At 52.1% G+C, this 24,478-nt stretch overlaps 1 protein-coding gene and 1 long non-coding RNA gene across 9 annotated transcripts in view; one reads left to right on the forward strand and one right to left on the reverse strand.

The window, feature by feature from the left end:
* The window catches only part of MYLK (myosin light chain kinase), a 260,059-nt gene that overhangs the window by 74,301 nt on the left and 161,280 nt on the right, over window positions 1–24,478 (reverse strand). For 4 of the 7 annotated variants that reach the window (XM_070508989.1, XM_070508988.1, XM_014829544.3 and 1 more), the window contains exons 10-15: window positions 19,701–19,838; window positions 17,566–17,763; window positions 16,653–16,902; window positions 10,807–10,878; window positions 8,675–10,377; window positions 1,460–1,576 (exon numbers count right to left, since the gene is read on the reverse strand). In XM_070508989.1, coding sequence (XP_070365090.1) covers window positions 1,460–1,576; window positions 8,675–10,377; window positions 10,807–10,878; window positions 16,653–16,902; window positions 17,566–17,763; window positions 19,701–19,838 — 2,478 coding nt within the window. Of the gene's footprint in view, window positions 1–1,012; window positions 1,114–1,459; window positions 1,577–8,674; window positions 10,515–10,806; window positions 10,879–11,222; window positions 11,351–16,652; window positions 16,903–17,565; window positions 17,764–19,700; window positions 19,839–24,478 lie in introns of those variants that run through there. The other 3 variants (XM_044771475.2, XM_070508991.1, XM_070508992.1) reach the window with 3 other exon arrangements.
* LOC106823712 (uncharacterized) lies at window positions 10,649–23,980 on the forward strand. Of its 2 annotated transcripts, XR_011503188.1 has the most exons (5): window positions 10,649–10,753; window positions 13,227–13,308; window positions 15,981–16,076; window positions 16,389–16,509; window positions 20,464–23,980. It is a non-coding gene; the product is annotated as an uncharacterized lncRNA (long non-coding RNA). The 2 variants fall into 2 exon arrangements; XR_011503187.1 differs by having other exon boundaries at window positions 15,981–16,509.

A 24,478-nucleotide genomic window follows, 5' to 3' on the forward strand; every position in this document is an offset into this window, starting at 1 on the left:
CTTCTGGGGTCAAGTTCCCAGAAACGCTGTTTTTTTTTTAACTGCAGCACCCTGTGTAGAAAGAAGCAGGACCCTGATCTCAGTGGGTGACAGACCAGGTCACACACATCAGCAGCAGCACCCCTACCAAGGGCCTCAAAACATGTGTTTCAAGACCCCCTCTGGACTGACCACACACTTTGACCCACCTCCTCTGCTCCCTTAGACTCAGAGCCCCCGTGACAAATAGAGGATTCACAGAACTCCAGGGAGATACACATGATATTCTACAGTGTCAGCTTCACTGTTGGCTGTGGACGATTTAATTTGGGTTGCCATGGTGCATTATTTTTTAACAAAGACTTTTCTTTTTAAGACTCTTCTCTTTCCTCCCATTCATTATGTATCACAGATCTCAGCTTTTACGATCAGGAAATCAGATTATAAAATCCAGAATGGGGACAAAGGTTCTATATCTTGTGGAATGGCAGTGAAAACAGGAAGGATTTTAGAACCAAAGTGATCGTGTTTAGGAGTCAGAAGAACAACAAAGCTGGTCTTCAAGATGCCTTATTTGGACACTAGTTTTTAACGTGTCACTAATAGTTACCAGCCAGGCATTTCAAAGGCAAGAAATTGTTTCCCACAAACTACGTTTTTAGACAGTTCCACGCAAGTAACGAAAAATAATAAGAAAGGGCACGGGATGGTGAGTCCTAAGATGGGATTCTGGCCCTGGCTTGGCCCTAAACAGACCAGGGAACCTCACGCAGGAAGCTTTCCCTCTCTGAATGGCCTCGTTCCGCATTCTGTAAAATGAGGGTGGCAGCCAAAACCGTGTCTCTAAGAGTCACAAATACACTCCCGCAGGACAAGCTTGGTATTCCCCTTTCTTACACGGAAACTCCACTCAGACCTGGCAGTCCTCTCTGACCCCACGTCTCCTCCTCTCCTTCTGCTGTATAAGGACCACTTTTTCCTTCTCGCAGAGGCAGGCCTGTCCCCTCTACCCAAAGACTGAGCCCCCACTCACCTCCTTGAGGAAGTCTCCCCACAGAGACCCCACTCTGCTCCCTCGTCCTCACGGGTCTCTCCTGACGCACTGACACTTGTTGGTTGCAGCTTGTAAAATACTATGTAGTCATTTTCCTGTGGGTGTGTCTTTTCTCCTCCTGTCCTCCACTCCACTTCCCTGCACAGCGAGGCTCTGCATGTGTGGGTCAGGACTGGGGAGGGACAACAAGCGAGCAGCCCCTCCTCCCAGCTGGGGGCAGCGCTGCAAGACCACATAGGGACATCCAGTGGAGCTCCCCTTTTCCTTCCTGTCCTGCTTTTTGCAAAGATGGTTTGATACGTACAAAACAAATGGCTCAGATAGGGATGGCAGGCCTGGGGGCAGTTCTGTTCAGGTACAGGGGGCAAAGCGGGGGCTGAGAAATGGGGCCGTGTTGTGTGGTGACGATGGGTGGGCGCGACCTACCGTCCACGGTGACTTGGCAGGAACACTCGGTCTGGCCGGCGCCATTCTTGGCTACACACTTGTATAAGCCTCTGTCCTCGGGCAGTGCCTTCTCGATGGAGAGGGAGCACAGTGGACCTGGGTGAGAAAGAGGAAGAGCTGTTGAGTGGACTGGGCGAGTCCATACCTGCCCTGGCACCTGGAGCATGGCAGGCGAATGTTACTCACATGGGCAGCCTCTGGGAGCCCAGAAGTCAGAAGTCCCATGGGAACCAACCCCCTCTCCACACCAAAGTCAGGGCACTTTCTGCTGATAACCCAGGTTCAAAATAACTGATCCCTAAATATACTCCCTCCTGGTACCCTCTCCCCTCTTCAGAGAGTTCTCTTATAGGAACATAGTGCAAAGGTACAAAAGAAGAGAAATAGTCTTTGCCTTTGGAGAGCATCTAATAGTCTAGAAGGAGCAGATGCACAGGCCCTGCACACTGGAACATCACCAAGAGAGATAAGTGGTGGTCAGGCACAGGTTTACAGACCTGTGTTAGGAACAGTGACAGGGTAGGAGGCTCCTCCCAGCTTACAGCAACGATTCTGCGAATGCACATTAGAAGAGGGAGTTTTGAACAAGACATGGGTGGGTCAGGGCAGGAGTCCCTGTCCAGCAAAGGCACTGGCCTTTGGGAAGGTCTGCTGGGAGAAGAAGGCGACTATAGCCCAGGAGCCTGGAGTTGGCTTTTCAGGAGTGGTATCTAAGCCGAGAATCGTGGCCAATGAGGCGCGCTGGGCCGGGAGAGGGGCGCTTTGGGGCTGCCTCCCTGCAGTGCGGGGTCTTTTGGTCACATCAGAGAGGGGTGGAGGTGGGCTTCTTTCCCTTTGGGTCTACCCTTGCCTCAGCACACGTCTTCTGGCCTGGTTGGACATACACGAGAATCCGGGGTCTGGTCCTTGCCCATCCTACCTCTCACACCCCAGGCCTGGCTACTTCTCTGGGGCACTCCCTTGGAGGGTTTCCTTTGGGGTGTGGGGAGAGGCCAGCTGAGCAGTGGGTCTGCTAGGCCAGGCAGGAGGGCAGCAGTATCCTAGTTCCTGCCTTTAGACGCACAAATAAGCCAACAGCATGGCATCCTGCCCAAAGCTGCCCCTGTTGTCAGGGCGGCAGTCATCACACACGGAGGAGGATGGAGCCAGAGCCTTGTGCATCCTGCTGCCTGGAGCCGGTGGCTTTGCCTCCGCCTCCCCGCAATGCCCCGCATAAGCCACTGGCCTTGGGCAGGCAGGGATGTGTGCATCCCAGGTGTATGTGTGGGGCAGCATGGCCAGAAGGGAGGCCAAGAGGCACTGCTCCCCAAAGGCCTTGGATCTCAAAAAGTACCCTCACCCCTTTAGACAGATGCAGACTTGACCAACAAATATAAGGATATTCAGAGAGAGGATGATGTCAATTCTGCCCAGAGAACCTCATTAAGGCTGGAAGAGAAAACACCTGGGTATTGTCTTAAAGCAGGGAAGCCTGAGTCCCACTGACCACCTAAGGCAGGATGGCTCATCTGTGCCCCCAGTGCCCCAGCACACTCTCATACAGAGCCCACCTCTCAGGAAAGGCCTCACTACATTCTCCCACAGGGGAGGGCAAGGGCTCAGGATCTCTTCCCACTGTTAGGAGGCAGATTTGCAGAAACTGCATCAGAAAGGATTTAGGTTAGGATTTTTAGGAAGTCTGTCATGACAGTGAGAACCATGAGGCACAGGAATGAGGACATGAGGGTAACTGTCTCCTAGAGAGAGAAATTTCCATTCGTCTGTGAGGGTAGGAGGATGCTAAGATGACCTCTGGCCCCCAAACTCGAGGCTTAGAGGAAACAGACCCCATCTTGCCATTTTCCCTTGGTTTGGGCTGAGGCTCTGGGAGCAGACACTCCACTCCCAACAGACATCCTGCTGGAATCTGATGGTCTTTCAATTTCAGTCCCCCAGCTGCCTGCAGCCTTAAACCTAAATGGCACCAACTGCACCGATGGCAGTGAGACCTCCAGGAGAAGGGGGGCATTTAGACCACGCCCCTCACCCCCTGGGTGAGGAGAGGGAAGCATCAGAGCAGGCAGCTTTGTCAAGCCGCCCAAGGCCTGGACCCCTGGCCACGCGCGTGGGCTGGTGGAGGGCCCCCAGGCAGGCTTGGAGGCTCCACCATCCCAGATTGAAGAATCTGGTATTTCCTGTGGGACAGCTTATTCCTGACCTCCAGAAGAAAAAGAGTTTCCCAGAGTTTTTTTGAGAAGCCTCAGCCTGGTGGGGAATTTTGAGAGGGAGATGAGGGGGATGGGAGCGGTCACCACAGAACCAGGAATCTGATGACCGGCTCAGCTAGAACCGTCCTAGGAGAGCCCCTCATGGCCATGTGTCTGAAGATCCCTCATCTTGCTCCTTTTCCGAGTGTGGGAGGAGATGGGAGGACAGGGTGCGCAGGGTGGAGGGGGTGGCCTGAAGCCCTGAGGCTGCCCTCAGTCAATGGTGCCTCCCTGATCTGGTGCCCCTGGCAAGCCTGGACAGGGCAACTCAGCTCCAGGTCACCTCCCCAAGGATGCTGCCTTCCATGTCACCTCTAAGCACCCCCAGCCGTAGACAGACCTCTTCTGTGCCCTGAGTTCACCTTTATCAGACCTTGTCTCCCAAGGCCATTGCTGAAACACACGCCTGTCTCCCACATTAGCCCTTGGAAGGCAGTGACCGGGTCTATTATGAATGTTTTCCCTGAGCCTGGAATGCAGTCACAGTTAACAAAATATTTGCCATTCCGAGAATGACCAAGGCGCATTTCTGTAGCAGGTGATCTGCTGGGATCTAAGAGCAAGTCATGAACATTTAATTAAACATAACCTCCCATTGGAAAACATAATATAGGTTTTAAAAGGAAAAGTATTCCTAACTGACAGCTCTTCATGTGGATTATGCAGACAGCAATAGGGGCTAGAAGACCGCTTCACACACACAGTAGGTGCTACATAAATCCTTGTGTTTTGTAGGATGAACTTACACAGGTTTTGAAAAAGCCTTTGCAGGATCCCACACTGAAGGCAATTAAAAATGAATCATCAGTTGACAATGACAACAACAATGAAGTCTCATTGTTAGATTGGGAGGAACGTTTGCCAGGGAGCGAGCCTGGTGGGGGACAGGAAGCCAAGTGTAAGATGAAAGCACTGCTCCGGAGCGGCACACAGCTCCCCTTGGCCCACTGGCCATGGGCCTCCCAACTCCTCGGCCAAGGCCTGAGGAGCCCTGCGGCAGGTCCAGAAAGGGCCCGGACAGCCCCCTGCAGGCTGGAAGGCGGGCCCAGCCGTGGTCAGTGAACACCAGCCGCCCTGCAGCTCCTGGGGATGCAGGACAAGGAAGGACACCTCCATGTCTCTCTGAGAATTAACAGTCAACTCCAACCAACTGCTCACACCCCTTCTGCTCTCCTCGGCGCTAAATGGGGTGAAGGTAATCACGTTTCAGGGGGCCTGTGGGCTACAAGCCCTATCCAAGCTCCAGGGTTCAGAGCAGCCCCCCTGGAACCTATAAACAGAGCTTCCAGTAGCAGTAGGTGCACAGATATACATGTTGATGGTGGGAGGGGAGCAAGAGTCTCCCAAGGCCAAAAGCCTGTGACAACAGTCTGGGAAGGGGTCCTAGAGGAAGTGAATCTTGATCTTAGATGAGATAACAGCACTGGGTTCAGTGTGGTGGAGCAACAAGGGTTCTAAGTCAGGGAGGTGGAGGCAGAGGGGAAGCTGAGGGGCGTGAAGGATGGGGAGCCCCACTTAGCCACCTCCTCTGTCATCTCCTACAAACCACCTCAAACCACCAGCTTCCTTATTTCCGCAGATGCCATCACTGTGACCCCAGTCACCCAGACAGTGGCACTCAGTAGTTTTCCACCCCTTCCTCTTCTTTATCCCCTGCTCTCCCCAGCCCCTTCCAAGCCAGGCAACAGATTCTGTTAATTCTGTCCTTACTTCTTGAACTGGTTATTTCCTGTCTGTACCCACGGCTACCTTGTCAGTCGAGGCCTCATCACCTTTCTCCCCAACCTCTTCAGCAGGCTTCTTACTTAACTTTGGGCACAGAATCAATCAAAACTCCTAATCCCCAGCTTTGTGTACATGGGTCCTCATTCCAAACTCTTACATGGCTCCCTATTGCCATTAGAATTGAGTTCCTTAGCATGACATAGGTTGGAATGGGGCCATGCCTCCCTCTCCAGCGCAGACCATGCTGTGAGCAGGCCTGCCTTTGCTGCTGCTGTGCGCCCATCTGGAAAGCCCATACCTTCCCTCTTCCCTGCTGGGGGCCTTGGCCTGTCTTCAAAGTTCAGATCAAGGCCCAGCTGTTTCACACTAGCCTTTCCCTGGCCCCGGCACTCGGCTCCCTCTCCTCCGACTCTCAGCAGCTCATCATCGACACTTGGCTGGAATAGTTTTATCACTGTGAGTGTGTGTCCTCTCTCTCCAGATCTGTTGAGAGCAGATCCACTCGCACCTTTCAGAGTGCCCTATTGCCCGCAGGGGGCCTGCTGAAGTGCTCACGGATAAGGCTTTAAGATAGGCTTTCCCCCCCGGGCTCTTGAAGGCTTGGAGAGTGAGGCTCTAGAGAAGGGATGGTGGACAAAGTGGGGCTCGGATTTTGAGGCAAGGCACTCTCCCCACTGTGGCAAGGCGGATGGCCCATTCCAAGGTCTATTCCCTCCACTGCAGTGAAAATACCAGAGACTTGACAAGCCCAGAAGGCACCACTAGTCTTCCAGCCTCTTGACAAGTGTTGACAGTGTTGAGGAGTAAACAGCCATTAGCTTGTCCCTTGACAGACAATGTCCTTGGGGTTTTCAGCTGCACCCACATGCTGACATACTAACAAGAATTAAGTAAGAGCCAACAGCCGAGTGAGTGCTCTACACACCGGAACTCAACCACCTGCATTCAAATCCCAGCTCTAACTGGCTGTGCAACCCTGGACAAGGTACTTAACTTCTCAGGTTAGAATGGGCAGTATACTGGTTGTGAGGATTAAATGAGTGAGAAGTGTAAGATGCCTAGGGCAGTGTCTGGCACACAGTGTTCAATAAATGTAAGGCTGTCCTCACTTTTCAAAGGAGAATTATAAATATTTAGAATATTTTTAAAAGTTTGATTTGGGGCTGTCTCCATAATCCCCTCTCAGCCCCCTCCCTGTGTCTCTCTATCCTCTCCTCATGCCAACCTTCTTTTTAGTCATTTCTTCTTTCTCTGCTTTGGACCTAAACTGTCCATTTGAGATGGTTTTTTGTGGGAGGCGATGCTGGAATAGTCAGGTCTCTATCCCACTTAACACTCAGTGACCAGCAGACACAACAGACTCAAGGCCCGTCTGGGCAGAACCCAGCCAATGTCTAACGGCTCAGGTGTGTCTTTGAGACCAGGGCTGAGGTCTGCTTACACGGCGTAGCTGAGAGGATTGTTTATAAGTGGCTCTGCAAGTTCCAAGCAGGTCCCAGAGCAGCTGCATGCTTTGGGAATTGCCCTCAGCTGTCTGAACATCAGTTTCCCTGAGGCTGGTGCAGCCATGGACCTCACACTGTGCAGGTCTGTGTGACTGCCAAGTCCCAAGGATGGTGGCTGCCCACCTTCCCTCCCTCCCCAGGAGATCACCACAGGGTAACCTGGGAAATGCTCCCGATCCAGGTTTCAGATCAGTTTCACCAAAGGCTTTGCAACTGGGAGGGGCCCACGGGGGTGACAAGGAAGGCTGCAGCATCCACTCCCCTGGACATCTCACCCCACCGTGGTCATCCCACATGCCCACCTGTGTGTGGACCACAGGCAGGCTGAACTAGCAGAGGCAGGGGGATGGATGAGATGACTTCGGGAGGACCCTACCAACCTGGGGATATCCAAGTGAAAAAATTATCATGTCAACACATTAGCAGAAAATAAAACATCCTTCTCTCTCCTGGCCAATTTCCCCTTTACCCCTACAGCATTTAGATTCAAAACACTCAGCTCTTCCAGATTTGCTGTCTGAGATGCAGAGTGAAGAAAGAAACTGCACTGTGAGCTCAGAGGGACCCTGTGATATTCAAATGCTTCATTTGGGCTTTTAAGAGGAAGGAAGGAAGGAAGCTAAATGAGGGGTGAGGGAGGGAGTAGAGAGGGGTCCAGTCAGAGGATGGAAGGGGAGCAGCCCAGGGAGGGGAATGTTTCTGACGTCTTAGTGGACCTGGATCTAACAGGACCTGTTCACTCAGGCCCCTGCTGCAGCTGCTGTCTACCAGTCAAGGGTAAAGGGCCACTTTGTAGGGAGCTTTGCACCCTGCCCTGTCCAGAGGTACCAGCATCAGCCTCAGCCTCAGACCAGAGGACTCTATTCTAGTGTGGCCACCAGAATGGGGTGTGAGCAGTCTGCTGGCCTTGGAGCTCCCATTCAGGCTTGGGATTTACAAAAACATTTCAAACCAATTTGAGGGTCCAGGGAGAAAATCCTTTCTCACCACCATCTGTTCTCTCGGTGTAAACTGGCCCATCTGAGAACTTCAGACCCCGAAAGGCCCCAGATGGTAGGATTTAGGGCCCCCCCCTCTTCTCCCCACCACCCAAGAATGTGAAATACCAGCAAACAAAAGTCTCATCCAAATTAGGAAGCGAGCGGCTCTGTCCGCCGAGAGTTTGTGCCGTAGGGGCTGTTTGGGGTTTGTGGCTTCCCCGGCGGGTCCCTTCAAACCCACAGTGTTATAAAGACTTAAGTTGTTGTTGACCCAAAATCACAGTCCTGGGCTATCCCGTCACTGCATACCCTCCCCAAACCTAAAATGCTGCTGCAAGAGCAGCTCTCAGCCCAGAGCCCCTAGTCAGCTCCAGCCCCCTGTGCCCCCATTTCCAAGCCTGTGAACAGAGCCCTCTCCATACCAGAGCTGTGGGGCACCAGCTCACACCCAGGTCTGCTCCGAGGAGCCATGGCTGGGGGTGGAGGAGGGGGCTCTGCCAGACAGATACCTGGGTATGTGCCACAGGCCCAGTCTCCCACCCCTCACCCCCTAGTAATGCAGCGTGTGCCCAAGGGCCCTGAGCAGGGCACCTGTCCTGTGAGTGAAGGGGGCACAGAGGCCAGTCATTCCAACCCAGGCTCTGGGCTATGAGCAGTGATCAACAAGCCGACGGCTCTCTGAGCCGACAGTGACCCTGACAGAGAGCCCCCATCTTCCCCCGCCTTCACCCTTGTTACCTTCTTGGGAGAGGATGATGAACTTGGTGGTCTTGAGTGTCTTTCCATTCAGCATCCAGGTGATGGTGGCCAGGGGGTCCGAGGACACCTGGCACTGGAGTAGCAGCCTCTCACCCTCTGCCACATGGACGTCTTTTAGCTTCTCCTTGAAGATTGGCGCTGTCCCTTGGCTCTCTGATCTTTTTTCATTATCTGTGGTCCCCGCAAGCCCCCTCTTACAGTTCACATCATTCTTAACCTCCTTGAGTTCTTCTTTCCCAGATGGTTTTGGAGTCTCAGCAGGCTTGGCATTGCCCACAGGTTTCAGGGGCTCATCTGGCTTGGCGTTGCCCACAGGTTTCAGGGGCTCAGCAGGCTTGGCATTGCCCACAGGTTTCAGGGGCTCATCTGGCTTGGCGTTGCCCACAGGTTTCAGGGTCTCAGCTGGCTTAACGTTGCCCACAGGTTTCAGGGACTCAGCTGGCTTGGCGTTGCCCACAGGTTTCAGGGGCTCATCTGGCTTGGCGTTGCCCACAGGTTTCAGGGTCTCAGCTGGCTTAACGCTGCCCACAGGTTTCAGGGACTCAGCTGGCTTGGCGTTGCCCACAGGTTTCAGGGGCTCAGCTGGCTTAACGTTGCCCAAGGGTTTTGGGGTCTCAGCAAGCTTGGCGAAGCCCATAGGTTTTGTGGTCTCAGCTGGCTTGGCGTTGCTGATAGGTTTCAGGGTCTCAGCTGGCTTAAGGTTACCCAAGGGTTTCGGGGTCTCGGCAGGCTTGGCAATGCCCACAGGTTTCAGGGTCTCAGCAGGCTTGGTGTTGCCCACAGGTTTCAGGGTCTCAGCAGGCTTGGTGATGCCCACAGGTTTCAGGGTCTCAGCAGGCTTGGCGTTGCCCACAGGTTTCAGGGTCTCAGCAGGCTTGGCGTTGCCCACAGGTTTCAGGGTCTCAGCAGGCTTGGCCTTGCCCACAGGTTTCAGGGTCTCAGCAGGCTTGGCGTTGCCCACAGATTTCAGGGTCTCAGCAGGCTTGGCGTTGCCCACGGGTTTCAGGGTCTCGACTGGCTTGGTGTTGCCCACGGGTTTAAGGGTCTCAGCTAGCTTGGCGTTGCCCATGGGTTTCAGGGACCCTGAAGGCTGGGCATTGCCCACGGGCTTGGGACTTTCTGCTGCCTTGGCATTCAAGGCCTCAGCATCATTGCTACTATTCTCTGCTGGTAATTTTTTCTTGCTGCCCAGCACCGAGCGAAAATCCGGGGTGGCAGGTTTTGGTGGTGGTACCTTCTCAGGCACTGGGGTCTTGGGAGTCCCCTTCTTGGCCAGGACAGAGCGGAAGTCGACCTGTTGGGGGCTATGCACCTTCCTCTCTTCCTCTGACACAGTCTTTGGCTTCACTTGCCGCTGCAGGTTGGCGCGGAAATCCATCTGCTCAGCTGGGATCTCCTTCAGGTCTTCCTCTGACAAGGTCTTGGTACTCACCTTCTTCCCCAGGAGGTCACGGAAGTCCAGCTGCTCTACCTCCTGCTGGCGGATGGCCTCCTCGGTGTGCTGCCGCGTCTCCACGCGCCTCTTCAGCACCCCCCGCACGTCCTCACTGTCTTCTTCCTCGGGCCAACCCTGCCCTCTTGCTGGCCAGCTGGGCCTCAGGGTCCCATAGCAGTCTCCACCACCACCATCAGCACCAGCTCCTCGGCCGCAGAGGCCCTCACAGCTGGCAGGCTCCCTCCCCCTGCAACCAGTGAAGGGAAAAAGGAAAGTAGCAGGAGGAAGAGGGGCTGGGTAAGAAAGAGCCGTCAGGGGAGAGCAAATCCCTGAGGGAGGGAGGGTGGAGGGGAGGGGAAAGCGGGGTAGGGGCTGGCCAGGCTGTGTTTATAGAAGGGAACATTGGAGAGAGGCGCTTGCTTGCCTAGTGGGTTTGTTACATCGGTAATGACTTCAGTAGCCTTATAAGGGTGTGTGCAAAAAAAAAAAACCTCCCCCCTCTCCTCCCCTGCTCTCCCTCCCTCATTCCCCTTCCAATCTCTCCCTCTTGGCTCGGGCAGCCTCAGCTGGAGGATACAAACAATCCTGGGCTGCTGGCTGGGCCTGCAAGGGCCAGGACGAAGGTGAGTGGGTGGTGGCATGGGGCCTGGCCAGGCAGCCCTGAGGGGGCACTCACCGTGGTGGAGCTCTGGAAGGGCTGCTCTGGAGCATCAGTGACACCTGGCAACTGCATTCGCCAACCTGGTTCCTGGAGAAGTCAAGGGATCAATACAGATCAAGGGGCTCTGTGAGCCAAGGGTCTGCTCCGCCTAGGTTGTGAGGCGGGCAGGCAGGGCAAGCAGGAATTTGGCCACGGGCTGGCTGCCTCCAGGGAAGATGGGACCACAGGCTTAGCTGCAACCCCAACACGCCCACACCAGACCTAGATTTAGGGCAGGGCCCTCCTCCCCTTTGGTCACCCTTTCTGTTCCCAGCTCTTGTTTAAAAAGGAAAAAGAAAGAATCTTCTGGACAACAGCTAAGATAGGCATCAGGAAGTAGGAATACTTTTTGAAGTATATTGCAAAAATAATACAATCAATCAATCACTCACTCACTCAGAGAAGAATGAAGATGAAAGGTGCTGGGGGCTGTGATGGAGCCGCTCAGTTTAGACTGTGTGGCCCCCGTCAGCCTGCCCAGTGACCTTGAGTCTGACCCCATCATGCTCCCTTATACAGAAATAGTTACTTCCCTCTCCTCACAATGGCCCCACAACTGCAACTTCCCCTTCGCCTGCTCACGAAATGAGAACACCCTCCAATCCCTACCCATTGGCTAATGCCCTTACAACTCTTTGCATTAAAAACCTAACAGGTGTCTCCCTCCATGGCTGGCCGTTTCTCTTCAGGTGGAGAGGTCCTGGGACTCTTCAACCCACTGCTAAAACCATTCACTCTCCCCGTAGTGCAGGACCAGCTGAGGCCGCTCTGCACCATGCTCAAGCACGGAGGCACTTATAGTGGATCAGCCCTCTGACCCTACAAGGCTGCCATCTGCTGGCGTTTCTGAGCTCTGACCAGCCAAGAAGGTTCTGCAGAGTGGGGGGAGGAAGTGGGGCAGGTCTGAGAGCCAAAGGAGACTCTTCATGATAATAACCCTCCATTTTATACAGCATCCTCCTGACTTTCACATCCATTATCTTTCTTGTCCCCACAACACCCTAGTGAGGTAGAGAGCACTATCATGCCCCGTCTTTTTCTTTTTTTGGTGAGGAAGATTGTTGCTGAGCTAACATCTGTGTATGTATGTGGGTCGCTGCCACAGCAGAGTGCACTGAAATTAACCACTAGGCCATGGGGCTGGCACCCTATCACACCCATTTTAAAGGTAAGGAAAGGAGCTCAGGAGTTTCTGTGAGGCAGTGCTGGGACTCTCGGGGTCTCGCCCTCATTCCCCCGAATGTGGCCGTCTGACTAGCATGAAGAGCTGACGCGTGTCTCAGATGCTACCACAGGTGCACTGAGCTCCATGACAGGTTCCTTACGTAATCCATCTCACTGAATCTTATGACAGTTCTGTGAGGTTGGGGTCAGCACCATTTTCACAGGTAAGAAAAATGAGGCTTATAAAGGTTAAATAATTTGCCTAAACTCAGAACTAACTAGCGGGGAAAAGAGTTGGGACCTGAGTCTACCTGAATCCAAGACCCCACCCTACGGTGTGCATGAGTACAAACCTATTCTGGGATATGTGTGTGTCTGTGCGTGTCTCCACGTGTATGTATATATCAACCACAGGCATGGATACACATGTCTATGGGGTCTACCTGTTGGGCACCTGCACCTGCAGGTCCATGTTTGGGAACACACGCACAAGTCGTCACCATATGGATAGACATCTGAGCATGTGGTCACGTAGCTCTGCCAATGCATGTGGGTATCCACCTTGCTTTGCCTGGCCTCCCACTGAATGGAGGGCCAGCTCTGGGTCAGACACTGGCAGCCCATGACATGGCCGATGATTCTCAGGGTCCTGGGCACTGGGACCCATATGGAGCTAGGAGAAGTTGATCTTGCTGCCCTCCCATCCTTCTCTCATCTGTCGGGGCCCCTCCTGGCCACCTTCCTCAATGCTCAGGCTCTCATGGGGTGCAGATTCAAGGCTCAGAGAGCCTCACTTCTGGAGAGTTTGAGGGCCTGGGGTGCTCCTTTGCTCAACAAACAGCGATTAGGTGCCTCCTTCCTGCCAGGCCCTGGGAAGGTTGAGAAGCTCTTGGAACAGCTTGAGCACTCAACACTCAGAAGGCTGACAGCACTTGGGTCAACCTGTAGAATAAGCATGGGAGGCCATTTGGGAGTGAGGCCTAGCCCCCTGGCACCCCACTTCTGCCAGGCTGCTGGCCAGTATTAGGCCTTTCTTTTCTCCCTTTCCTTCAAGCCCAGGCTGTGGTGCCCGGGGTCGGCGTGCAGCAGGAGAATAGAATGCCCAAGGGCCGCGTTTTTCCAGTAGCCCTTTTTGACATCTCCTCAGCTGAGTTTCCTCCTGTCACAAGTAGAACACAGCCCAGATGCAAGTCAGAAGCAGACACTAACCAGATGGCCCTGCTTTCCCACAGCCAGACCCCGCAGAGGCTTTAAATGGTGGGGCGCCCTGTCCCCTGAGCTGGAGTGAGCTCTATCTCCCCACGGGGGAAGCAGGTAAGGACTTCTGCTGTTTTCTGTCACTTGCCCTTAAGGAGGGGAGCACAGGTGACCTGCTGTTCAACCCACCTCCAGGTCTCACCCCGAGGCCCCCAGGGAAGTCAGAGGGGGCAGACGGAAGGTGGACAACTTAGGAGACCATGGCCGGCCCGCTAAGTTGATCATCCTTTGGGATGCTCTGGGGGTCACCATTTCTACAGCCACAAACTTAAATCTCTGCTGGGCGTTTAAGGCAAATCATGGGTTCATTTGGGGCCTACAAAGGTCAGAGAGGCCTCTGGCCTGGGACCCACATACCAGATGATCTAATCAGCTGTAACAGCCTCTTGGGGCCATCTTTGGTGCCTGCACATACTAGTTACAAAGTCAGGCTTGGGGCTGAGGATGAGGTTCCCACCCCCACGCCCAGCCCAGGTGCTGCCACAGAGGATACAGGGCTATCACCCTACGAGCTGCAACTTTTACAAACTAAGAATCTTTTTCGCCCTCGCCACCCAAGCCCTGAACAAGAAGACCACTTTTTTGTCACAAAGCCTTGGACCCTGTCCCTCTCAGGATCACTCACCTCGGGAATGGGTTTTATTTGCAATATTAGTTTAAAGAACTAATTTCCTGGCAAGCATCAATCTTTCAAATATTTCAGCTGGAATTTGGAGCTGACTTTTTGACATTTCCCCTTTTAGTTCAGGAGACAAGAGCTGGCAAGGGAAGGGGAGGTAGAAACCACAGCCCATACCTACCCCACAACTTCAGCAGGGAGAGATAGGACCCCCTCCCCCCCTACTCCCACCCTGCTTCCTCCCAGCTGTCCAGTTTTCCTCCTTGAAAGGCATTCTGTCCTGGGTCCAGGTCTGATTTCTGTCAGGATGAAAAATGCTGGTGGGCAGCAAGGCTCCTGGCAGGCCTGGCACACACTTCCCAGGAGAACTTTCCACTGACTTGCTCCCTCTCAGCTAGAGGCAAAGCCAAGGCCAGGGCACCAGCCTCCCCAAGGAATGAAGAGGCTGGACTCTGGGGAGGGAAGAGGGGCAAGGGCTGTGGAGGTGGGGACTTCAGTGCGATTTCCCAGGTTCCCCAAGGTCCCAGTGCACTTGGGAGAAACAAGGAACGGAAGAGCATCTGACTTAAAGACAGAGACGAGGGTTCCAGCCTGGGCTCTGCTACTGACCTTTGGGTGGCCCTGAGCAAGTCCATGACCTGGAGACCTCAGTTTCCCCCATTATTAAATAAAGAGGTGGCTAGATCACTTCTGAAGTCCCCTTCCAGCTGAGACAGTCTAAGTTTTATGACTGTCCCCAGCTGGGCCCAGACAGTCTGCCTGCCGACCTCCGAGTGCAACCCTCCCCTCTGGCCTGGCACGCTTCCACAGCCGTTGCTCTGTTCTTCCCGACCCTCAGCCTATCCAACAACATGTCCTCAACAGCCAAGCCTTTACTCATTTGCCAAGCCTCAGCCTGTTTTCCTCAAAATCCCACAACAAGCTCATCTTTTCTATGGTGTCTGGCTTGATCAACACGAGTGTTGTCTCAAGCACCACTCCTTCCACACAGACAAGCTCTATTCTCACTCATAATCAGTTTCCATTATTTGCACTGGCCCAGGGGAGGAAGAGTGCATCTCCTCTCTGTTTTGGAGGCAGATTTGCCTTCCTGATAATAACTGGTTGAGGCACAAGGCCATCGGTGTGTTCTGTGCATACTGCTGATGGTAGCAGGATGACCAGCCAGCCCACAACCATCTCATTGGCTGACCACAGACATGTCATTAGCTCAGCTGAGATTCACTGAACCTTCTCCAACTCAGTAGAACTTTCTAGCAGACTCATACATGCCTAGGAAATAATATATGGCTATTTTTTAAAAGCCACTAAGTACTGGAGTGGTTTGTTACGCAGCAAAAGCTACCCAATACAAGTGTAAAGCACATGCCAGAAAGGATCCAAGTGGATGGGTACATACTGGGTTTTGCGATTACTGAAAGGACAGTGCTCCATCATGGCAGTAGTCTTGGCATGCAACTACAGAGCCTGTCCTTAGCTCAGAGCCTTGAACATGATGGGCTCAGTGTGGGAAAATGACTTATCCAGAAGAGCAGGCCCCTTGCAAAGTGGCCAGGCACCCGAGCCAGAGCAGGTCCAACCATCTTCGGGATGTGGCACAACCTCCTATCTGCAGGGTCACGGTGCAGACAGTGCTCTTCTTCAATGCCAACCTTAGGGGCTGCATTCTGGCTCCATCGACCCAGGGTTGGCGTGGAATTTTAAGAGTTAGAGCATTTTAAAGGTAGAAGAACATTTCTGGATCGCATTTACTTAACAAATAGTTACCACATGCTGACTATGGGCCAGACCAGTACTGTTCTAGGCACTGGGAACATACCAGTGTGCCTTCCTGGAGCTTAGCATCCTGTGAAATGTAGCAAGACCTTGAAAGGGAGGAAAAAATGAATGGGGGTAGTTAACCTCTCTGGAGTGGTTTTTAAACGTCTACAAATTCTTTGATGTTGCTCTCTCTAAGAAGTGGAACTGAATTCCAGCCCCCTTGAGAATGGGCTGTACTTAGTGACTCACTCTAACAAACAGAATATGGCAGAAGTAATGGTGCGTGACTTCCAAGGGCAAGTTGTAAAAGACACTGCATGTTCCAACTTGTTCTCTCTTGGACCACTAGCTCCGGAGAAGGCAGCTACCATGTCATGAAGACGCTCAAGCAGCGCTATGGACAGGTCCACGTGGCAAGTAGCTGAGGCCTCCTGCCAACAGCCCTGTGAGTGAGTCATCTTAGAAGTGGATCCTCCAGCCTCTGTTAAATCTTTAGCAACTGCAGCCCCTGCTGACACCTTCAATGCAATCTCATGTGAGAACTGGAGCCAAAATTCATCCAGCTAAGCTGCCTCAAATTCCCAATCTGTAGAAACTGTGAGATGATAACTGTCACTAAGTTTTGGGGTAATTTGTTACACAGCAATAGATAACTAATACATTCCCTCTATCCTCCTAAAATTTTTAAATTGGATTAAAATTCCAATTTTAATCCATTTTTCTCTGCTTCATATTCTCCACACACCAAATAATGGAGGAACAAAAGCCAGGATGTAATACGACAGAGGACTCCTGGGAACTGAGCTCAGAAGGGAAGGCTCTCAATGGACATCTGTTGGACTGAAGTGGAAGAAACAAAAGCTCGTCAGCAGCTCCAGGTCAGCACTTCCCATACCTTGAAGCCCAAGCCCCACATTGTTTTGTGCTTCCTCTGATTTCCCAGTCCCAGGTAGGGACTTTGACAGGAGGCAGGAATTTGGGGGCTGGGGGTGACAGGAGGTTGGCAGGACACGTGACGCACCTGAGCAGGATCTCATACTGGCCGGCATGCCAGGGCTGCACATTCTTTAGAACCAGGGTGAACACGTCCTCATTCTGTAGCACCTCAAAGTGGCCAGTGTCTTTGGAGAGGGCTTTGCCATCTCGCAGCCAGTGCACGGTGGGGAAGGGGTCACCAGCAATGGCACAGGAGATGAGGACGCTCTGGCCCAGGGAGGCTGTCACCGAGCGTGGTTTGCTGATGAACCAGGGCTGGGTGCCATCCTGAGGCTCTGGAAGTTGGCAAAGGGTTGCGTTAGAGAGGGAGGCTTTTCAGCAGACAGCATCCATTCAACTCTCCGAGGAGGTGAAGGTTGAAGACAGCATGTTATCCAAATAACAGCTTGTCCAGAAATCACTTTTATTGGATAGACAGATACAGCACATCCTTCTCAGGGCCAATCTGTCTTGGTTACATTCTTGAGGATGATATTAACATGCATTTGTATATTCAAAGCAGGGGGAGATAGCCTCGACTACAAGGGCATTGGGCTAGGTGCTAATGATCGACATCAGATGTGCAGGGTTAAGAGCTGTCACCCTGCTTTATGTGTGCTTAACTTGTCTCTCTTAAATATAGGGCCACTAAAGGTAAAGACCCCAACAGACCCATTAACTCGCCTCAAAAGCTATCATCATCAAATTGCTAAGTGTATTCGAGATTTCTCTCCTAGCACCCCATGCAGCTTGAACTTATAACCCAGAGAGGACAGGGACTTCAGAAGGCAGAGATGGCTGGCCCCACTCAGCCAGAGCCTGAGATGTAGGGTGGGGAGCTGGCCTCTCGGGCTGGGATGGGACCAAGGGACAAAGCAGGCTCATGTGGTTTCCTTGCCTCCAAATCACTTTTGGAGAGACCAGGGCAGCACCTCCTCCCTGGCGCTGGGCAGCCTCACCTTGCACTGTGAGCACGGCCTGGGTGCGGACCCCTCCAGCGCTGTTCCAGGCTTCGCAGGTATAGGTGCCCGTGTCCTCAGGGAACACCTCTTGGATACAGAGGCTGTGCTGAGTGCCTCTCTGTTCAAAGTGGAAGTCCTCCGACTCCTGGATCTCATTCCCATTGTGAAGCCAGATGACTTCAGGGGGCGGGTTCCCTGAACAGGGAGGAAGGGCAGGGGGACTGGTCAGGGAGGTGCTTCCCTGGACCACGAGGCAACTCTGTACTGGACTGTGGTATTGTACTAGATGCTTGTTGGACTCGCTCGGCTTCAGTTTCCCATCCATAAACTACTCGAACAGCATCCACCTCATAGGTTTGTTGGGAGGATTAAATAAGTTAGTACAGCCCCCCTTAGCAGCCTACTAGAATAGCAGATTATAACAGCATCCGGCACAAAGAAAGTACTCAATGTATGCTCATTATAATTATTTAACAACAGATTTGGGGAAACTAGAAAGAATCCAGAAGTGAAAAAATATTATTTCAGAGATGAAAAATAAAAGCCAGGAAGAACAGCTTTTAAAATTAGAATTCAGGGGGCAGCCCAGTGGCGTAATGGTTAAGTTCATGCACTCTGCTTAGGTGGCCCGAGGTTCACCTGTTCGGATCCTGGGCACAGACCTACATACCACTCATCAACAAGCCATGCTGTGGCAGCATCCCACACAGAAGAACTAGAGGGACCTACAACTAGGATGTACAACTACGTGCTGGGGCTTTGGGGAGAAAGACAAAGAGCAATATTGGCAACAGATGTTAGCTCAGGGCCACTCTTCCTAGCCTCCCCCCCCCAAAAAAACAAAACCTTTAAAAAATAAAAATAAATTTAAAAAATTAGAATTCAAACTGCTTGATCATACTGAGTGGTAACTGGATCACTGGGTTCGAAATGAATGTGTTGCCCACGCTGCTCTGCCTTGCACGGTGCATGTGTGGCCAGGTGGTGCAATGGTAACTTCACAGTGACTCCCTTGTCAATTTTCAGGAGAAGGAAAGCTCAGTGCGCATTTTGTTTTACAAACTCCACACAAATGTCCACTGGGCACCAGCTCATCCAGGATTCCCCAAAATGCCTCATGGTGGACAGCCTTTTCAGTTTTTACTAGTCTACTTTCTTAGGGAGTTTCTAGCAATTTGTCAGGATATAATACAATGGCCACCCATAAGGGCTTCCTCTGTGGTAAGAGCCGAGCCATTATGCTCTGCTTCCAGAGAAGCAAGGCCCCTGGAAGGGTTGCTGAGGGAGGCTGTGAGGCGTCAGGCTCCGGAGTGGCCCGAGGAGAGAGGAGACCATCCTCTGTCTCTGATGGGTTAGCTAGCACGTGTCTGTGGGCCAGGTGCAGGGCGCCTCTGATGCTGTCAAGTGTGGGCAGGGGAGGAGACGCAGCCCTCCACCTGGGACTGTCACGGGACTGCCAAGGAGTTCATCCGAGGATCCCTAAAGGGGCCAGCGCACAGGTTCTCTCACAGCTCAGCTTTATTGTTCTGCAGCTCCAGAGGAACTGGAAAAGCAGGAGAGCGACCTCCAGGCTGTCAGCAGCCAGCAACCATTTAGCAATGAAGGGGAGCTCTGGATGCCTCCAGGCACAAGCTCGCTGGAGCTCCTGTCAGTAAGATGCCCCAGGCTTCTCTCACTGGCCTCCAGCAAGGACTGTGGCATCTCACACTGGGCCGACAGTCACATGCTCTTGTCACCCCACACCTGTTTTAGGACCTCTGCTCCATCTTCTCACCTTAAAATTTGAATAGAGCAGCTGAGAATATCTTCCCAGAGTTGGAAACTTCTCACATCATCTGGTTTTGTGCCAGGGTTCAAAATCTTGCAGCTATTTTGGCCACACGATGTTTTCACATTAACCCCTCACTCTTCTAGCTATGGCCATCTTCTGCCCCTGGACCAATTAGCCTTGAATCCAGAGAAAGCAAAAAAGAGGGACCAAGAGGCTCGTCTTCTTTGGGCCCATTGACTGACAGTCCCACGCTAATTTTCTGGGGGACCAAAGATCTGAGTGGAGCATAGGGGAGCAATGCCCATATTCCAACTGTGCCCATTTTCACATACACCCTGAGGACAGAGATGCAGAGACAGACCTGACACCTGGACTGTCATGGTGACCTGGCTTCCATCCATGACTTTGAGATCAGAGAGGCCCTGCAGGAAGCGGGGCGCAGTGGACTTGCCGGGAGCCATGGGTAGGAGGTACTCGCTCTTCCTGTCACTCTTCTTTTCTGTGTGGCAGACAACAGAACGTGCGTGAACATTCATTCATTTATTCGACAAACACAGACTAACCGACCACTTGGCACATGATTGTGTTGAGGCTCAGGTTCCCACCAGAAATTGACTGCTAACAGATGAGGCGTTTGGGGAGGCCCTGGAGATCACTGGGAACAAGGTGCGCCCAGTTCTCTGCTCAGCATCACAGTGCTCTTGCTGGAGAGCAGGAAAAGAATGAGGCCTCTGCAGAGCCCTGCCCGATCAAGGCTCCAGTTCCTCAGGAGAACTTCGAGGGGGAGAAGCCAACACTTGGCATCTTATGAGATTTTTTTCCTTAAATTTTATTTACTTGTTTGAATAAGGAATACCCTCACATGGCACAAAATTCAAATGGTACCAAAGAGTATGTGTCAAGTCTCCCTTCCTCTCGCTGTCCTCCAGCCATCAAGTGTCCATTCCCAGAGACAACCCAATCTCAGTTTCTTGTTCCTCTTGCCAGAGATGGTCTAACACACAAGCACATAGGCATACTCTTTCATTTTCTTCTTTTTTAAAAAAATGGCAGCATAGTATACACAGTGATTGGCATCTTGCTTTTTCATTTTACAATATTGCTTGATGTCTCTCCTAACACAGAACTGAAGAGCTTCGTCACTGTCTTCTACGACTGCACAGCTCCACCGCCATCTCAAGGGATTTAAGCACCTCAAGAAAGCTAAAGACACTACGCTCATTAGAATGCCAAAAATTAAAAAGACGGATCATCCCAAGCACTGGTGTTGGCAAGGATGTGGGCAAGTGGATCTTGCATACACTGCTGGTGGGGGTGTAAAAGAGTAGAGTTCAGCAGTTTCTTAAAAAGTAAAACATACGTTTACCATATGATCCAGGCATTCTGCTTCTGGTTGTTCACACAAGAGAGATGAAGGCACGTGTCTACACAAGGACGGGTGCACAAACAGTCTTGTGACCCCTTTATTCCTAATGGCCCCAAACTGGAAACAACCCAAATGTCCACCAATAAGTGAATGAATACACAAATTGTGATATATCCACACAATGGAATACCACTCAGCAATAAAAAGGAATGCACTAATGACAGACACTACAACAGGGACAAATCTCACAAAAATTACATGGAATGAAAGAGTCCAATGAAGAAAGAGTACATACTGGATGATTCCATTTATATAAAGTTCTAGAAAAGGAAAAATATAGTGACGGAAAGCAGATCAGTGGTTACCTGGGGCAGGCGTTGGGGGCATGGATTGTAAAGGGGCACAAGGAAGGCTTTGGGGGTGATGGAGATGTTCATCTTTTAAGACCGTGTTGGTTTCACAGGTGAAGGTTTCAAATTAAACACCATAAATATACACAGTTTAATGTCCATCAATATGACCTCAATGAAAACTGAGGGGGAAAAGCTCTCTCTCTGGGAGAGGGAGGTAGTATCTGGTCAAAGATAAAAATGAGACCTCTCTGGGTTCAGGCCTGGCCCACTTACCCCCATTCGGTTCTCTGGGGAGACAGGTTAATAAATAGGCTTTCCATTATTCTTGGAATCCTCCCCAAGCTGGGCAGCACAGTGGCTGAGCCGGTGTCTATTTCCAGCACCGGACAGCCCTGGTGCAGGACAAGCTCCCAGCTTCCAGTCTCGATCTTGCCCTTTGTCTTACGAGCCAGGTGGCTTTGACCTTCAATAATTCTTTTTTAGCTTGTCCTGTTTCTCTCTTTGGGCAGGGGCAGGGGTCGGGACGGAGGGCTACACTATCTCTAACTTAAACTCTAAGTTTTGTTTGGGGGAAACAGACTCTGGTATTTTGGGTTCTTATTTGCACAGGGCCACAAATACCAGATCTTCTGCAGGCGGCTTGTAGCCATGGGGATACATTTCCAGGGTGCTTTACATACCTGAGAAAGGCCTAACTCCAAATTTGCCACTGAATTTTTATCTGTTGGCACTGGAAATAAAACATGATCCATGGCTGAGCTCTCCCAGTGCAGCCTCTGGGAATGAGGCTGGGAGAGGCTGGGAAGGCTGGGAGGCTGGAGGAAAATTTCCCCCAAGCCAGGTGCAGCGTGCAGGGCATGGAGCTGGAGTGCAAACGCAGTTGAGACAGAGGAGCCCCAGGAGAGAATGAGCAGAGAATGGGCTCTCAGGCCCCTGCTGCTCCCTTCCCCCCCGGCATCGCTGCCTTTCACAGAGGGGCAGCCAGGCAGCCCTGGCCTTGGCAGCAGGCTCCTGGGAGTGGGCTCGGGGGGCCCAGTATTGGAAAGGCAGAGATCTCATTTCTCTGACTGGGTTGCAGTGGCCAGAAAAGCGCACTGCCCCGAGAGAGTTGAGGAATTTCCTGTCTTGCACAGACTGAGAAGGCTCAAGGACAAAATGTTTTTGCCTGTGCAGAGTCCTCCCTGTTCCCACCTCTCAGGCTGAGTCCCCAGCTTCAGCGCTCTGTGCTGTGGGCTCTGATTCCTAGGGGCTGCGGGAACACCAACAATGCCAGCTCCTTCAAGCCAGGGGTGGCTCCTGTTTGCTGTGCCCCCCTACAAACACACTTGGGTCTTCTCACTGCCTCATTCCTGGCCTGGGGCTCTGGCAAAGCCACGTCACCCCATGGCTCTCAGCCAGTGGGGACTAAAAGCATATCTGCATCTCCTTCTCTTGACGGTGGCCTGGCCACTGCCTCCCACACGGTTCTCTGGAACCCACTGGAAACGATCTGAGGCCGGGGCCTGGCCTTGGACAAATCACGGCCTCTCTCTGAAGCTCGACTTCCACATCGGTATTTAGGAAAACAATAGCATCATGACAGGACTTTGGAGTTTTAAAGAGACAATATGTGAAAATACTTTGAACAAGGATTCACCATGGACGTTAACATTTGAGCGAGGCTAGCACGGGAGCTGACTCACACCCATCCACTTGGGCTCGGCTACTCTGTGGCTTTATCAACAGCAAAAGAACAGACGGAGAGTGGGCCCTCTCCCAAGGATCACAGACTCATTTTTATTTGACCAGAGGCAAACTCTGTTAGGAACACAAACGTGTCGCTTAAAACTATCATGGGATACATCTAAAGTAAATTGAGAACAAACTTTGGCTACACGTCCTCCAGGAGAGAGATGAGTGAGAGAGACTAAATACGTGGGAACTGGCCCTGGGGCAGGCACTGGGTTCCCTCGCCTCTGACCCTGGGCTTCGTTCCCCCAGACCCCACAGCAAGAACGGAGGGAAAAGGGAAATGATTGGGAGTCCACGTGCAGAATGAACCTGTTCTCAGACCTGCAGTTTGGGGTCACCGGGACTAGAGGGACTGTGAATCCAGGCTGGTGAATGGCTGAATCACCCCCAGCACTCAACAGCCCCAAATTCTTCATGGGGTAAGAAAACCAACCAACCCTCCCTACAAACACACTCTGCACTGGGATAAGGAGCTGGTGAGGATCTCAGTTTGGGGGCAAGGAGCTTCCTTTAGGCAGTCTGAGAAAAGCCACCTGAACTAGAACCCCAAAATCTGAGTCCCAACCCCACCACCCCACGTTACTGATAGAGAGGCCAGGACATGCCCAGGGGAAGTGACTTGCCCAAGGTCACAGAGCCAGTTACAGGCAGACCTAGAGCCCACACCCAGGCCTTCTGACGGCAAGGCCAGGATGTCCTGGAGACCGTCTCCTCCAAGGGAACCAGCCGTCTCCAGTGGTGCCCAGGGTGAACTCTCCACGAGGACAAATGCATTATCTGCTGATCCACATCCTAGGTCCTTGACAAGGGGGGAAAGCTAAATCAGAGCAGGGGCAAGCCAGGTGAAAAGGGCAAGGTGTGTGTATTTCACTTAATTCCAAAGCCAAATAAATGATTCCGGCTCATCTGTGGCCCATAGACCATGCCTCCGTTTGTGCTCAGTCTCGTGTAGACTCATAAACTGAGAAGTGACAGACGAAACTGGCCCTCTGAACTCACAGCTCTAGCTGCATGATCTCAAGCAAGTTCCCCAAGCTAAGCCTCAGTGTTCTCTCCCCCAAATGGATGATAATACAGTTATCATCAATTATGGATGATGATACAATATTGATAAGTGTAATGCTTACATCATTAGTGTAACGTGATAAATACTGTAGCGTTTTTAGATGATTAAAAGAAATTATGTAAAACAGCTAGAACATTATCTGGCATGTAATAAGTATAAAAATAAATATTCTGTGCCATTCCTAACCCAACTGACTTTTTCGGCTGGGCAAACTCAATCTGACAAAAACTACAATAAGAAAAGTCCCCCAAACCGGGACATTCACATTTCATCAGGCGGAGATCTGAAAGGACATCAACAGCTGCCACTGAGACAACATTGTAACAATTCCTTACAAAGTTCAGCACTTCATGATCCCAAAGGTGTTTGCAGCTCCAGCTCAAGTCAGTGTTAACCTCAGCATCCTCTGATGTAGGGCAGATCGTGTCCCCATCTTACAGCGGAGGGAGCTGAGGCTCAGAGAAGGAAGCTGGCCTGTCCGAAGACCCTGGGGCTGACATGGCCAGCAGGGTCCTGGTCTGGATGCTCTCCCTCTGCTGTCCTGAGGACAAAGGCCAGTCCTGAGATTCCACTGGGAGCTTTCTGTCACTGTGTTCACGCCCAGAGTTCCCAGTTACCCTGGA

Source organism: Equus asinus, chromosome 5 (assembly GCF_041296235.1).
Source record: "Equus asinus isolate D_3611 breed Donkey chromosome 5, EquAss-T2T_v2, whole genome shotgun sequence".
NCBI classification, from domain to species: Eukaryota; Metazoa; Chordata; class Mammalia; order Perissodactyla; family Equidae; genus Equus; species Equus asinus.